The sequence below is a fragment of the Cannabis sativa genome, chromosome 9 (assembly GCF_029168945.1).
Source record: "Cannabis sativa cultivar Pink pepper isolate KNU-18-1 chromosome 9, ASM2916894v1, whole genome shotgun sequence".
In the NCBI taxonomy this organism is placed as follows: domain Eukaryota; kingdom Viridiplantae; phylum Streptophyta; class Magnoliopsida; order Rosales; family Cannabaceae; genus Cannabis; species Cannabis sativa.
In genome coordinates this window covers 2,913,093-2,930,215 of record NC_083609.1, presented here as the reverse complement: position 1 = coordinate 2,930,215, position 17,123 = coordinate 2,913,093, and the positions used below count along the sequence as shown (strand labels likewise).

General features: G+C 30.7%; 2 protein-coding genes across 2 annotated transcripts; both read right to left on the bottom strand.

The window, feature by feature from the left end:
• Window positions 1-4,585: 4,585 nt before the first annotated feature.
• Window positions 4,586-10,056, bottom strand: LOC115722539 (3-isopropylmalate dehydratase large subunit, chloroplastic). Its single transcript, XM_030651774.2, has 15 exons — window positions 9,853-10,056; window positions 9,641-9,781; window positions 9,375-9,545; window positions 8,633-8,785; window positions 8,463-8,531; window positions 8,244-8,360; window positions 7,186-7,260; window positions 6,949-7,026; window positions 6,743-6,838; window positions 6,549-6,598; window positions 6,388-6,442; window positions 5,977-6,108; window positions 5,548-5,595; window positions 5,299-5,457; window positions 4,586-5,167 (listed from the first exon to the last, which is right to left on the bottom strand). Exons 1-15 carry the CDS (start codon window positions 9,898-9,900, stop codon window positions 5,027-5,029), a joined length of 1,533 nt encoding a protein of 510 aa, XP_030507634.1. The 5' UTR covers window positions 9,901-10,056; the 3' UTR covers window positions 4,586-5,026.
• Window positions 10,057-14,297: 4,241 nt separating this feature from the next.
• On the bottom strand, window positions 14,298-16,026 carry LOC133030943 (probable aspartic proteinase GIP2). Its single transcript, XM_061104046.1, has one exon. The coding sequence runs from the start codon at window positions 15,889-15,891 to the stop codon at window positions 14,572-14,574; it is 1,320 nt and encodes a 439-aa protein (XP_060960029.1). The 5' UTR covers window positions 15,892-16,026; the 3' UTR covers window positions 14,298-14,571.
• Between the last annotated feature and the right edge of the window lie 1,097 nt (window positions 16,027-17,123).

Here is a 17,123-nt window from a genome sequence, read left to right as displayed (position 1 = left end):
CCTTAAGATGACTTATTAGAACAGTAAGATCAATGTTTTCTAGTGATTACATTTTGTACAATAAGAGTTCAACTACAATATTAATTTGAGACACAAATTAAATAATAGGATGATAAAGAATTGAAGTTGTAGTACAACATGCCATGAATGAAGAAATGAATATCTTAAAGAGCAATAAAGTTTATCTTTAGTAAGTTGCCTAATGGGGTGGAGAACATTAATTAAGCATAGGTTTTTTCACCAATAATATTCATTAGGCAACATTGAGAAACATAAAGATATAAAAGAATATTCATTGCTAAGAAGTTCATTTTTAAAATAAGAATCAATAATAAAGGAGAATTACATTCTCACTTGTTTTTATAAAAGATTCTATTATAGACCTTGGCATTTGTTGTTTGTTTTAATTCATTAATCAATTCCAAACAGTGAACTAGAGGAGAAGGTATACAGACTGCCATAAAATTTTTCCTCTAATAGTGGTGAACATATGCAAGCTTAAGATGTCTACCTATAGATTAAAACAAACATCTCACAAATTGGTATTTTCATTATCTTTTCCTTTAGATTTGAAAAGAGAATTATGAAAATAATTATATACCAGAAGGTTAGTGGGAGTAATGTTTATTTTATACGTAGACAATATGTTACTTGCAAATGATGATAAAAGTTTTCTATATAAGTTGAAATAATTCATATCTCAAATTATTATTTTGAGATAAGGAATATAAATAATATATATAATTTTAATTAATTAGAGAGTAGCCACAGCATCTCTGATTAAATAAAATTATGTATTATTCATCAAATATAACTTTTATCTTTAAGTGTGATAAATTCAACTCGAACCAGCATCTGAAAAATGATCTCGAGTGAGAATAAATTAAGAACATTCATTTGCTTCTATTTTAGAAGCCTAATGTATGCCTAAGAGTCTGAATAAGACTTTGCATTACATTTGTTTCAGGATCGTTAAGTAGTATCAAAATAACTTAAGTTAAGACCACTTTATTTTTCATACAAAGTGATGAGGTATCTTTAAGATACTAAAAATTATATTCATACATATTTTAAGATGAATTGACCATCTGGAAATATAGTTAACCAATTAGATTCTAACATACTTCACTGGTTGTATTGATTCACGTAAATCAATATTTTATTACGTCCTTAAGATTACCAGTAAGTTATATTGTAGAGAATCTTGATTGTTATTTCCACTATAGAAGTCAGATTCATTTATCGTTTTGAGGATACATCTCGTATGATGTATTATAGAGTTTCATAGTAGGCCTAAAGTTCAGAATTACAGTTTCATTAGGCCATTAAGAAAATTTTGCGATAAATTCAGCTACAATATTTATGGCTAATAACTCTAAGAGTACTGGTCGAAGCTAGCATATCGACATTAAGTATTTAGCCATAAAAAGGCGTGATAAGTGGTCATTAATCACACAAACTGAATTAGGTGATCGCATGGATCCTTGACTAAAGGCATGTCGCAACACAAATTCAAGGATCATAAAGTAAATATGGGATTCAGTTAACCCATATGCAGTTTTTTTTTTATTTGTACAACCAAAAAAATATTTAATGAAACTCTAATTTCGATAATTTCTTATATTTATGTGCACCTTAATTTCATCTGAGAAAATTATCGTAAGAGGACCTGAATAAACATAAGGGTTAGGGTTTATTCGCTTAATTACATTGCCACATAAAGTACATTGTTATATAATAAATATATCGTAATACATGGAAGATAATACTCGACTTATAATGAGGACGTGTCGCTATGATTCGTATGTTTATTATATAATGAGGAACGTTTGGGTTTGAATGTTTTAGTTTAAATGCTGACCAAGTGGGAGAATATTAGAATATTTCTAATTAAGGAAATAAAATAATATTATTGATTCTGATAAATGAATATTTTATATTCATTGAATCTGGACAGAATCAATTACGTAATATTCTATATATGGTCAGATTTCTATGTTCATTACCTGATTTGATTTCCTGAATTAATTGTCAAAATATTCTGACAATTAATGTGGCACAGATACTGATGGAGTATCTCACCTATAAATATAAGGTATCGGTCCCCGAGCTCCTCACTCATTCTGTTCATAACAGCAAAATCCATCTAAAGAGAGTTGAGAGAGCGAGGAAGCCCGATTACCCACATCAACCAGTTTTCTTTGCAGATCAAAGCTTATGTGGGACTAAAGCTCAAAAATCAATGGCTGGAGGTATTTCGATCCTTATTCATAGTGTATATATGTTTGATTTAATTCCGCATTTTATACATAAACATATATATTTCAGTTTATACATATAAATGTCTAACATAAATCACATCTTGTTACTAAACCCACATTTTTTATTGACAAAAATAACAATATTCAATACCCCATTTAAGAAATAAATTTTAAACTAATATGTATAATTAATCAATGAGTAATGATCCATTAATCTAAAATAAAATCATGAGTAATAATGTGTGCACTTAAAATATGCACTTAAACATTATAATCTATAATATCACTTCTATTAAAAACCGATAGTGAATTATATACCGCGTTGTAAATAAATATTGACTTTTAATAATGTTGGTGAGTGTTGTTAGTATTTATTCTAAACAAATAGACGCAAACATATTTACTGCAACAAAGTCTTACTTTTTTAGTTGTATAGGTTCGAGTGTACTTTTGTGACTTGATTTTCTATATTTATATTTATATTTTTGTAAGATTGGTTCTTGAATTATCTTCTTTGTTAACAAGGTTTGTAATAACTTTTTGTTATCCTTAAGAAAAGATAAAAATTGTACATAATATTTGAATGCACATACTACTTGTCTTTCATTTCTATAATTACTATATCTTCTTTCTCACTCAATAGCAACATAGATAATTGACTATCTCTCTCCTTCGTTCTCTTATGGTCGATATCTCTATCTCTCATGGTGTTTCTTTACTTTCTTCCTTTTCTTTTTTGATATATTTTTATCATATATATATAACATAAAAATTAAAGGATATTTGATTTCATAACTAAAAACTATTTTTCCTTTTTAAAATAAAAATTTTCTTCTAAAAACCAATAGAAGATGTTTGACTAAATATTTTAAAATAATTTTTCAAAAACAAGTTAAAGAATAAAAATATAAAAATGTTGTTTTCTATATTAAAAATAATTTTTATTGTTTTGTCCAACATATTTATTTACATTTTCTCTCACATACCTCGGGACACGAGGCTGAGGTCGGGTTCAGGGTCCACGTTCGGGATCAAAGACAGGTCCAGGGCAGAGTTTGGGGTTCGAGTCCACAAAATTCGAGTCTAAGGCTCGGTCTGAGGTATAGAACTGTGTCCGGGTTCAGTTCGGGGTACAAAGCCAAGTTCGAGACTAGGATTGGGGTTGACGTTCGAAGTTTGTGTAGGAGTCGTGGTGGAGTTTGGGTTTGTATCGAGGTGTGAAATATTGAAGTTTTTTTAGTAAAAAGAATCTTAAACAATTTTTGAAATCATTAACCAAAAGTATCTTGTATTTTGAAAACTACAAAAATTATTTTCGCTTCTCATTCCTAAAAGAGAGAAATGTTAAAAGATACATTATGGTGTTATATCACTATTGGAGTAATTAAATATCAGGTCTCATATAATTTAATTTAATAATTATTATAGAATATTACTAACTATTTACAAGGGAGTACATCTAGGTGGTGCTAGACACAAACTCGACCTTGGACTAAGGTGGACTACACTCGTGCCTAGGGCCCACCCAAACTCAAGGTCCAAAGTTTTTATATAGTATATTTTTTTTACATTGAAAAAAATTATATTTTTTGTAAAATATTATAAAAAAAAAATACCTAATAATACTCGTACTTTAGATATAACACAAAAATTTCTTTGACCCGTTATTACTCAAGGCCAGCCCTGGCTAGACACAAGTAATATCTTATAGCAATGCTCCTCTAAAGACAATTTTGAAAAATATGAAACACAACTTCCATAAAAATAAACAAACTAAATAATTTTCGATGAAATTTTACCCTAACAGTTATATTTTAAGGTCCAAGGCAGAAAACCATGCCAAATAAAATAATATGAGAGTACTAATGGCTCCAATAAGACTGATTTTCCTATGTTGGGTGAAAGAGGAAAGAAATGAAGAATGCTAATAATGAGTATTCCACATTTCAATTTTAGCTTTACTTACTTTCTGCAATAACGATGTCGTTTTATGATAGTAGTGGATATTATCATATCACAAAAGATGAACGTTATTGAGTGAAAAATATGATCTTGTGTAAAAAATTTTTAACAAAAATCTCTTTTATGAGAAAATTATAAATTTTTTAACAAAAATTCTGATGCAATTATTTTGTTACAATGTTAATCCATTTATCAAGAACGTAAAAATTTTTGCAATAAGAATTTAAGTAAAACAAAACAAACTACATTAAGAATTTTTACTGCAAATTTACCTATTGTAATTCTAAAATGATATAATAAATTAAAATAAAATACATAAAAACAATAATTTAAATATGCCCATTGGTATTGTTTGCAAGACATTTCACAAGAGAAACTTCTTCATGTCATATTTATATATCTTGCTTAGAGTGAGATTTAAGTGTTTTGGGCAAAAGTGGTTCATAGGATACAATGCTACACCTCCAACCAACATGCTTCACTCACTCGTCCTCCCATTGCTATACATATGTATACATACATATACATATATGTATTGAGCCTCAAAGATAAGAATTATTGTACTACTAGCTAATAAGTAAGAAACAGCAATTCTCCTAGTACAAGAAAGAACTCGAAACAGGGTAAACTTTTATTCAGCAAAACAATGACTACACTCAAGACTCATAAAGCAATGATGTCCTAAACAAAACATAATAATTGGATATATGACAAGAAACTAAGTCAAGCTTTACCCTCCTTAGTCTCCACGGAAAAACAGCATACGGCTCGAGTTCATATTCAACTCGACGACTATGAACATCTTACTGTAAGAAGTCTCTAGGGTCTGTGACATAGCCGGTCAATGCAGACGCTGCTGCTGTGTACGGTGAAGCAAGATATATCTCGCCTTCCTTGTGTCCCATTCGGCCTGGGAAGTTCCTGTTTGTTGTTGACACACAAACCTGCAATGACCGACCATGCTCCAAAGTTATAAAATGGACATTATGTACTTAACTAAAGACAAGGCTGTGCAAACTAGATTGTTTTAATGGTTAAAAGAGAAACGAGAATAACACTTGAGAAAATAATTTGCCTTAGGTTCGTTCATGCGTGCGTAAGTGTCTTTTGGACCCCCCAAACAAGCACCGCAACTAGGGCTAGCGGGTGTATCGCAACCAGCTTCTTCAAATATCTGGGAGCAAGTCTTCCCACCAGATCCTGGCACTGGGAGACTATATAAGTCCATCCACACCTGTAAATTAGGACATGTTAGACTAAGTTCTCTCCTCTTATTGGCAACATTAACCAACCAATTATTTAGCATTGCATTTCGTAGACAAACCTTTTGGGTAGCTGGGACAAGGAATGTTGGAACTTTAACCTTTTTGCCCTGTACATAACGAAATACCATTCAGCCTTGAGCCCGAATCTTTAATCAAAATTACATTGAAAGACACTCATCAATGGAAACTAGTTCTAGAAAGAAAGTGCTAGCAGCAGCAATAACATTTAAAATTGGCTCCCATTCCTATGACACATTATCTTGCAATCATAAACTGTACCCAAGCTGGATCGATAAAAAAGACATACTTTTCAAACACACATAGTTGATGATGAAACAAAGGATACACTTCTATTTTGTAAATGATATTTATGGAGATTCTAGCTAACTGATCAAACCCCAGATATCAAAATAATAGCTTTGTATCAGCAAGTGAATAGCATACTCCAATACTCTTTATGACTGAGTAAAATAAATTTGATGCCTTACCGAAGCTACGAAAACTTTAGCCGCAGCAAGAAAATCCTCTGTTTTACCACCAGTACAAGATCCGATATAGACTCTATCAATTTTCACGTCTCTACACTCTCTTGCTAAAGCACGATTATCAGGAGAATGAGGCTGCAAGTATAGTCAAAACCCTGGTGAAGTACAATATTGACAATACAAGAGAGGATATTATCGAGATACATTGAAATACAAGACATGAGGAGCTTGCATGGAACATGAAGATACTAATAGATAAAACAACATATTTTATTTAACATTCTTTAAAAAGGGTGTTCCTAAGCAAGCCTAAGGCAATCCACAAGAGATTATTGTCCTAAATTTTCTTGACACATGATTTCTTGCTATAAGTTATTCATCTATTTATAATTAGAAGGTGTTTAAAAATCTCACCTTTGCCACCAAAGGCTCCAATTTTGAGATGTCAAATCTGTACTCAGAAAGAAACCTAAATGCAAGCAAAATAACTTGTTCAAACACCTCAAGAAAAAACTCCATTTATCTAAGTTATATTAGAGAGATAAATTTTAATTATGTTCAATGACATAAATTACCTTGCTTGAGCATCACTAAACACAGGCTCATAGGGTACAGATGTCTTATCCTGTGAAAAAAAAAAGACGGATTAAAATAAAAAAGAGAATCATACCGCAATACAACTCGTAAATGAACATCTATGATGAGACAATGAGTTATGCATGTATATGAAAAAGTTAGTGAATTGCACCTATTAAGCAATTGTACTCACCTCCAGGTACTTGTATGTAGTGCTATCTGCAGGAACTATACCATTCTTTCCCCCGGCTTCGACAACCATGTTGCACAATGTCATCCTTTCTTCCATCTATTAAAGAGAAAATTAAACCAATTAGATACATATTCTATCAAGGTAAAAAAATTGAAAGCAGATATGAGCTTTCATGTATGCTTGAATTGAATATTTTTTTTACGTACACTTAAACTTTCAACTGTGGAGCCGACAAATTCCATAGCTTTATATGTTGCGCCAGCAACAGATATTTCACCAATAATCTACAAGAATAAAAAGAGTTACTTATACAGCACAATGATATGGAAAGCTAGAATACTCAAGAAATACACCAATTAACTTAACTAAAATCAGTATCACCTCAGTAAACATTATTACTTGAAAATCTAAAACAAAGAAGACACATGATTCGATAATCTTACTTGCAAAATCAAATCTTTAGCAAGAATATAATCTGGCATTTCACCATCCATAACAAACTTCAAGGTAGGTGGCACCTGCAAATTTAAAAGAAGAAGAAAAAAAACAGAGAAACTATATAAGAGAACTAACACATCTTGTGGCAAACATGAGAAAACATGTATACATGGGCAGCATTAAATTCATCATTCTTTGAAGTAATTGGTAAAAATAAACTCTTTTATAATGTCACTTTGCAAATTGGTATTCTTTTTGGAAAATAGCCTTCCAAATAGGGTGTTGAGAATTTCTGTAAGGATGTCAAGTGTGACTATAGGCCTTTAAAAATAAAAAAAGCTATTTTGCGAAATACTCTTTGTGGTAGCCCTCTTCTATTATCAGTTTCCATACCCTCAGCACACAAGGACGTTTGAATTTCAGTCTAAGGTCAAGAAGACTAGCAATTTTATGAGATTAGATAGCGCGCAGCTCTTATTTGCTGTCGGTGAGGCACATAAGAATTAGATACTCAAGCACTTCTTATTGAAATTAGATCCCACAAAAGTGGTAGAATCTCAAGTTGGAGAGTGAATGAGTTAAGAAAAAAAAGGGAAAAAAAAAAGGAACTTCACTGGTGATTAGTCTAGAGTTCCAAATATTAATACTCATGCAAAAGAGTAGAATAAGTTCACAGGAAACTTTTCAGAAGTGCTATTGTTTTAGATCCTTACGAGGATTTTATTTTTTAATTTCCTGCATCAAGCTTAGAAACTTCACTGGTAACTAACTAATCTAAAGTTCCAAATATCAATCAACAGTCATGAATAAGAATAGCACCAAGCTCACAGGAAACTTATCTGAAGCTACAAGCTATATCACTTATGAACAGTAGAAAAATACTACCAAATACATCAGAAAACTGTAATTATCTTAAGGTGAAGAGAGATCAAAGCACTGAGAGACATTAGAAGGCTACAGATGAGAGAAAGCCCCATTGGGCTATTATTCTATTCATGCAGACTAAATAGATTATTGTATTTGCATTAGAAGAGCAGAATAAATTCAATCAAGTAAAAGTAACCTTAAGCAGACTCTTGCCAGTGCCCAACACAAAACCTGCATCAGTGTTCCCGATTCCAGTAGCAAATTGTCCAAAAGCTCCAGCAGTGCAGGTATGAGAGTCTGTACCTAGCAGGACCTGGAAACCAATTTAAGGGGTTTAAATTAATATCTGCAAGTGCAATGTAAATTATACTGTTTTCTTAGGAGACTAAGAAATCTTAAGACAAAGAAACTGTACCTCTCCAGGTCTGCAATGACCTTCTTGAGCAAGAGCTACATGGCACACACCTTTGTAATCTGGATTAGCCTGTCAAATATATACCAAGCTTATTTCAATATCCATAACTAAGGGACAAAGCAGCATAAAACTAGAATAACAGAATAGATAGTGAAAATTGTTAGTCATACCTTAAAGTTGCCCAGATCTTTAATATCATAAAAGTACTTGATGTTTTGTTCAGTGCAGAAATCCCTTAAGATATCCACGTTCCGATTCGCACGTTCATCACTTGTAAATATATAATGGTCAGGTATGATCACAATCTTTTCACGGTCCCAAACCTTAAATTAAAAATTACAACAATTAGTTCCAAAACAGCTACATGTAAAACGAGAAGAGATATATCGGCCATTATGAAGTTGGAAACCACATAAGAAGGGTTCCTCCCTTTGAACAGAGAGGTCTGAGTTAGTTAGCTATAACTCTAGCCTCTTTCGCAACGTTAACAGCCACTCAGACACACGCTTCCTCCAACAAATGCTTAATCAGAACATTGTAAACTTAAGAGGTTAGCTATAAAAATGTGACACTGACTGAAGAGAATTGCCAGCACCAAGTCTCTCTCTCACTCTCTCTCTCAGTATAATCTATCGAAATCCACTCCCTATACATAATTAAAATATGTGTTCTACCAATCTAAGACACTGTTACATTGATTTAAGCATATAATTAAGGTTATTGGGTAAATCATTTCTACAACTTAAACTATTACTTCTCTGAATTCATATACAAACTCTTACATTCATTACTATATAACTTCGGTCAATCAAGAGATGTAAACGCCAACTTGCAACAATTCATTTCCAATTAATAACACAAGTTCAACCAAAAAAAATCACCACAATCCAAAAGCCATTAAAAATCAAATACCTTAGCATTTTCTCCGAACTCTTTCTTGAATATACCAAAGGAACCAGGGCCACAAACATCATGAGTCATCAAAACATCAACATTGACCCAAACATTCTCACCAGGGCTCAAATGGGTTTTCTCAGAAGACTTAGCAAAAATCTTTTCGGTCATAGTCATGGCTGTCTTGACCTGATTAAAAAAACAATCCAAACCCAAAAAAAAGTAAGACACCATACCCATCAACGCAAATCTCCCCCAAAATCAAATATAGAAGAAACCCCAACCGAGCCAGTGGTGGCGGGCTTGCGTTCCGATTGCTGCGGAGTCATAACAGAACAAATCTTCTTGGAGACCGTTCTCTTGCATCTCTGAACAGAAAATGCCGGTGATGACGAGAAAGAAGAGAGAGCAGCACCCAACTCTTTCTGAGACAAAAAGAAAACATGGGTTATGAAAATGGTAAGGAAATGGGAAGTGGGTAAGTTAAAAAAGTCACCTGTTTTAGAAAAGGAGCTGAATTTGGAGCAATTGCAGAAGAAGCCATGAGAGTTGATTGTAACAGAGGAGGCGGCGGCGTGTATGTGCGTGGACAGAAGAAGGAGGCTGGTGTTGGAGTGTTAATGTTTGAGTCTTTGATTTATGTGAAGGAAATTGTGTCCAATCAGATATACATGTAAGCCTCTCACTCCTCTTTTCTAATCAAATATAAATAAAACATTATTATTATTATTATTATTATTATTATTATTATATTTTTGTTAAAAAAAATATAAAAATATTTATATAATGTACGGAAAATTTGAAAAAAAAAATTACAAAAATACTAAAAAAAAAAATTATTTTTGTTTTTTGAACTTTTTTATTTATAAAAATATTTTTTTCAGTAAAAATGTTAAACTGTTTTTTAATTGTTCTATAGTTTATTTATAGTTGTATTATAGTTATTATGATTTTTATTTTGGTTATTTTTGGTTATTTTATAGTTGATTTATAGTTGTTTGTTAATTTTTTTATTGTTTTTTAATTATTTTTTTTTTATTTTTGTTGAGTAAAATGTATTATTTTATTAAAAAATTTAAGTTGTGAAGTTATAAATAAAACATCAAAGAGGGTGTTTTTGACAGTTTTCCAAAATAAAATTGATGAAATGGAATCAAAATTAGAAAAAGTTATTCGTTTGACTTTTAAGAATTGGAATCGAAATTACTTTCAAATGGAAATAGATTATTTTAAATTACAAAAAAACATTGTTGATTAAAGTAGTAAAAATAATAATTTATAATTTATAAATAGTTGAGGGTGAGTGAGTGACAATCCTATAATAACATATTTTCTCCCATTGTTTTATAAAACTAGGAAAATAAAAACTTAATCACACTTATTTTTTATTTTCACATTCTATAATTCTATAAGTAAACGCATTATACGAATTTCTTACAAAAAAAAATCTCATTTAGCCATACAAGTTCTTTATTTACTCGAAAAGCATACTGAGTTAAATCATGTATAACTATATTGATTGACTGACGAATATAAATTAAAAATAACCTAAAAAAGCTAGACATCAAACTTGCAATATCCTCAAGTAATGAACCAAGATCATTAAAGAAAGAAGAATCCTTAGAAAAAAAATATTAACAATAGCTAGCTAAATAATCTGACTCAATAAAATAAGTCTAATTGTAGGAGTTCAATCTAAGACTACAAGTAGAGCCACGTATTCAGTGGAAGAAAAAAAACGACAGACAATCGTAAAAACAAACAAATAAATTAGAACAACATTAGACTCACTAAAAACATTTAAACTAAAATAATAAAATAAAAGAAGAAGAAGGCAAAATCATTTTATATAGTTTTCATAGGTTTCAAATTATCTTATCTCAATATTATTCGATAATAACCCTTTTATATATTTTTGGATATAGTTTGTGAGGAGAAGTAAAATGACCAAAAGAAATTGATTCTTGGGATAAGATTGTATTATGGAAAGAAAAGACCAATTATGACACGGCATTGTGAATGTGAAGCTAATTTAGGGGTGAAAAAAATTGACAAATGCTACATAATATTATGGAAAAAGAAGTCAAATAAGGAAACTTGAACTATACATATATTTAAGAGTAAATATTATTTTAAATTATGTGTTTTGTAAAAATTAAAAGTCAAATAATATTGTATTATTTAAAATAGTATAAATGCTGAATTGATTTTTATCAAAATAAAATTTAATAATAATCTGACTTAGAGGTAAGTATCCGATCCAATCTAATCCAAAAGTAAAGGATAAATCTAAACAAAATTATGTATATGTATTATGTAATGTAAATATTTATATACATATCTTACCTAATATATAAAATGTCTATCTAACAGATTTTGTTGTGTACTTAACAGATTGTTATATATTTAACAGAATATACTAAAAAGTTAACTTTAACAGAGACAACCATTCACAAACACCTATTCGCACAAATCACAAATGATTCAATAACTTTCTATGTATATATATAAGCATTAAGTGGAATGGGTATCTGCTAAAAATTAAAACAAACAAGTAAACAAAAATTAAAAGCTTTGTCAACTATATCTATTCCCTCGCCTAATCGGATTTTTGTATTTAAAACTCTTCAGTTAACGTCGTCGACCACCAATTCAGTTATTTAAAATAAATGAAATCTAATAGATAAAGTACCGGCCACCAATTAAGATATTTAAAATAAATAAAATCTAATAGACAAAGTACTGGTGCAGAATGAAACTAATGCAAATGAGATGAGGGAGAAAGATGCATTTATGGGGGTAATTTTTTTTTTTTATTTGGGCTCATAGATTCTATTTAATCTGATGGTCTAAAACTAATATCATAAAATATGTTTATTGAATCCATTCCTTTTATATATTAATATAAAACTAGGTATTTGGGAAGAAGAAGAGTAGTTTTTCTGGGAAAGAGAGGATCATTAGAATGGTTAGGTTATTAAATCTTTGATTTAAAATTATCAAAGGTTGTTTGGGATATTTTTTTTTCTTTGAGATATTTTCTTTTATTATTATTATTATTATATTTTTCTCATAAATAAATGAATTAATAAATAATAATTAAATATATAAATAATAATTAAATGTATCGAAGATGGTGCACTGTATTTTGTCCTTGCAATTAAAAGAATAAAATAAATTGAAAAAAACGTTTAAATTTGTCAAGTTTTATTTATTTATTTATTATTTTTAGGGAAATTTTTAAAAATAATAATGTCAACACCATCATGTGGAAATATATGCAAAAATTCATTGTTAAATTTATATAAAAAATAATTAATTTATATTAAAAAAATTTGAAAGTTAGAGAAAAATAAAATTAAAAGATTGAACATCCAAATATATAAGTAAAACAAGATTTATATTTATTTAAAGAAACACTTTTTTAATTTTATAATTATATATCTTATAATTGTATTTTACTATTTATAACACAATATTACTATTTTTTAAAGTTTAATATATTAATTATATCATAATATGCATTAAATATTTTTAAGGCTAATTAGAATTTTACCCCCGAACTTTGACATCTATCAAATCATGCCCCCTGAATTATTGAAATTGTTAGATTTAAGGACTTTTTTCTAATTTCATTTCATTTTATTATTTCAGTGATTATTTATGTACTAAACCATGCTCACTAGACTTTGATATCTACCAAATCATGCCCCTCAAACTTTAACATCCTTAAATTCAACAATCTCAATAGTTCAGTGGTATTTTTAACGATCTTAAAAGTTCAAGGGGCATGATTTGATACATGTCAAAGTTCAGAAGTAAAAATCCTAATTAGCCTATTTTTAAATCATACTATTATGAAATATTTATATTTGTAACAATATACCTTTAATTTTATTAATCTTAAAAATTAAACAATATAGAGACCATAATCAATAATATCGATCCAACAATATATGACTGGAAAGCAAAAGTGATAATTGGTTATAAGTCATTCGTACATACAAGTCCATCCAAGTGTAAAAATAACTATATTTTTAATGCAAGATTATATGCTCAAATAAATGATAATACTAGAATCGTATCTGTGATTATGTTTGGTCACGAAATAAAATAACTTTTAAGATCTAATGTAACGAAAATAATGGATTATTTTAAAGAAGTAGCATTTCAAGCTACACTTATTTATTTATATAGTAAAATCATTAATAATTGAAGACTAATACTAATTTTTATAATTTATTTCTCAAAAAAAGATTAAATATATTGAAAGTATTTCTAATAAATTGTCAACTAAGTATTACATACTACAAATTTATGTTGATCAAGAGAAGATGAAGACTCAAAGATACAAGAATTTTAATGTATACTCTATTGAAAAAGTAAAACAAAAAAAAATTACTAAATCTCCATCTTAGATTATAATTTACATATAAGTAATATTTTAACAATTAAAATACCTATCCTATGTAATATTTTTAAATGAACAAACATCTTATTTTATAAAATATTTAATAAAACTTATAAATAATATTTTTATTAATAAATTAATCAAATATTTTAAATAAAAAATTACCAAAAAAAAAATACAACGTGCTTTGCACGTAGTTACTGTCTAGTATAATATGATATATGTATATAAATTAGAGAATATATATATAATAAAATTTACTGGAATAGTAATTAAACTAAAATAATTTCTTTAGTTTTATCTATAGAGATTGGATTGATTATAAATTAGGATTTTATTTTTAAGGATTTTAAGAAAGTAAATGATAGATTTAAAGATAAGAGATAGATATGAGTTTATAGAAAAAAATCTTAAGAAAAAATAATGAGGTGAAGAGAAGAAAAATAATAATTAAACTTATTATTAGGGTTCGTTGAGAAGAAACACGAAGAAGAGAAAAAAAAAATAGTCTTAAACGTGTGGATTAGGACTGAGTGTTTAAATTGTATTTATTTGAGTATATTAGTCATTTACTTACATAAAACATACTACTATTGTATATTGTAATATAGAGAGAAGAAGACAGTTTCTTTTAGCACTCCAAATACTTAAAGGCCATGATTATGTAAAAGAAAAAAAGAAAAAAAAAACTACAAACAAAATAGTTGCAGAAGACATTAAAGCTGCTACCATAATAATTAAGGACAATATGCATTAATTAGAAAAATGACATTTTTGGAAAATTTAAAGATGATGCTGAAAATGCTATAGCCTATAGAATTGGGAGATAGAACAGGAAGTGTCTTTGACTAAAAGTGAAGAAGTAAATCCAAGTGTAGAGGTTGTCAAATCAAACTCCAAAAGATTATCCTCCAATTGAATCCCACCTATAACAATCGAAGTTCTTGGCTCCAACCCACCATCCACAAATCCCAAACACATCACATTCTTATTAACTCCCACCATCGAATTAGCACCATGTATTCTCCAATTCACGCTCTTATTCTTCCCTTCCAACTCTAAATCAATAGTCGGGACTCTGGGTCCCGCTCTCGTCCAACGAACCCCTTTGGTGCTGAAACACGCACCAAAGGGTTTCACAGCCGCTACTCTGGTAATATTCCGAGTAGCGGCTTTCTTAACAAAATCCGAAACAACAGCCTTATAGATCGAACTATGCAAAACGGCATAAGGAACTGAAGAACTAAGGGTGGTGCCACCAACTCCATCAGTGGCATTAATGGACAACAAAGAAGTATCGAAATCAACAACCTTTTTGTCAATCTTAATCGATTTCACTCCTATAAAGTATTCATCGGAAGTAGTACCTCTTGGAACTATTTCGCTCCCGGCAGCAAAAGGGTTGGTCAGAAGAGGAGTTCTGAGGAGATTGGCCGACAAATTATGAGGTGCTCCACCGATGAAAACATTCCCAGTTGATTCAGTATTGGAAGGAATACAAAAGGCGTACTTCTTAGGAAGATTAAAAGCCGAAGAAAGCTCAGCAACGAAAGAGAATGGGTTCTTTCCTAAACCAAGTGAGCCTTTAGTACCAAGAGGAAGACGATTTATGAAACCGATAGTGAAATCAGAGTTAAGACAAGCGAAAGGAAGACGACGAGGAGAATTTTGAAGGAGATTGGACGACGTCGTTTGGAGCTTGAAGAAATCTTCACTTAATCCTCCTGTGTCTTCACTGAATGACAAAGCGCAAGTTTGATTGGAGCAATGAGGCCATGGTTTAGGAAAAGCACACTGAAGACAACCACCTGATGATTCATTTGGTCCCAAGAAACGTCCACACTTTTTGGTGTTGCAATTTACGAAGCGGTAAGTGGAGGAGTCGTAACCTGTGTCGTCGCAAGTGAAGCTTGTGATCTGTACACCGATTTCGAGGAATAAGTTGATGGTGGTTGAAGGAGTGCCAACTTGGATTTTGGTGCTATAGTAGTGACTGGTGGAGTTGATTATGTTTTTGGTGAGTGGGAAAACAATGGCTGCTTCTGAATATTGTGATGATGAGATTATGAAAACTACAAGAGCTGAGAGAATAGTGATGAGGAAATATGATGATGAGTATGCCATATTGCTCTTATTATATTTTTCTTAGTACTTACTATTGGTATTGGTGTTGTATTTATAGTTTAAGGAATCAAGATGTTTTTTGATAAAGAAAAACACGTGCTCATTAAGTTTTTTAATTAATTAAATCTCACCAAACAAAAATCACACATCAACAATATTAAAATAAGATATGAGTGGTAGCTAATTAATACTTTCTTATATTGTTATTGGTTTCTTCACATCGCTTGAAAAGCTATCTCGGGGTGTCTCCCAACTCGTACCCAATTGCGTACAAAATATGTTACTGTTGATTCTCGCTGCGCGTTTTATAATTCTGATGAAGAAACCATTTTTCATATTTTGGTTGGCTGCCATTTTGCTCAATCATGTTGGCATAGGTCGGGTGTGGGGTTACATTTTTCTGCAGAATCTACCTTCGCTGATTGGTTTAAAGCATTTCTGTCAGGAGGTAGAGTGACTTTGGTGGATGAGCTCTTGATGATAGCATGGGGTATTTGGAAAGCTCGAAATGAGCTTCTTTGGCAGGGTCGTTCTTCTTAGGCTACGGATGTGGTTCAAGTGGCAAGATTGTGTCATTCTAGTTGGCTGTTGGCTCAAGAGAACAGGTTTGAACCGCTGTTGTTTGATGCTACTGTTGTTGGTAGCAGTGTTTGTTGGGTAAAGCCGCTTGCTGGGAAGCTAAAGATCAACACGGTTGGGGCGATTTTTGAGGCAACACCTCAATATGGTACGGGCTTGGTCATTAGGGATTGTCATGGAGAGTTAATCGAAGCTAGTTCCTCTTTGCATTCTAGGGCTTGTCAGCCGGCTGTGGCTAAAGTATTGAGCGTCAAGGAGGCCCTTAGTTGGTTGAAGTCGAAGAATTTGTCCAATGTGCTAGTTGAGACAGATTGTATTGTTGTTGTTCAAGCTCTTGATAGCTTGGTTGCTCTTCTATCAGTTTTTGGTTTGTTTGTTCAGGAGTGTCAATTGATTCTTTTTTCTTTACATAATGTTTCTATTTGTCATATTAAACGATCTACTAACAAAGCTGCACATTGTGTTGCTCGCGGTGCTTGTTTTTGGTCTGATCGTCTTTTTACTGAGAGCAATGTTCCACATGCTCTTCAGTCTATTGTGATAGCGGATATTGTTGTTTAATGAATTAATTTTGTTCAAAAAAAAAATTATCGGTTCTCATATAATTTATTATAATAATTTTTTTAAAAGTATTGGTGACTAATTATAAGATG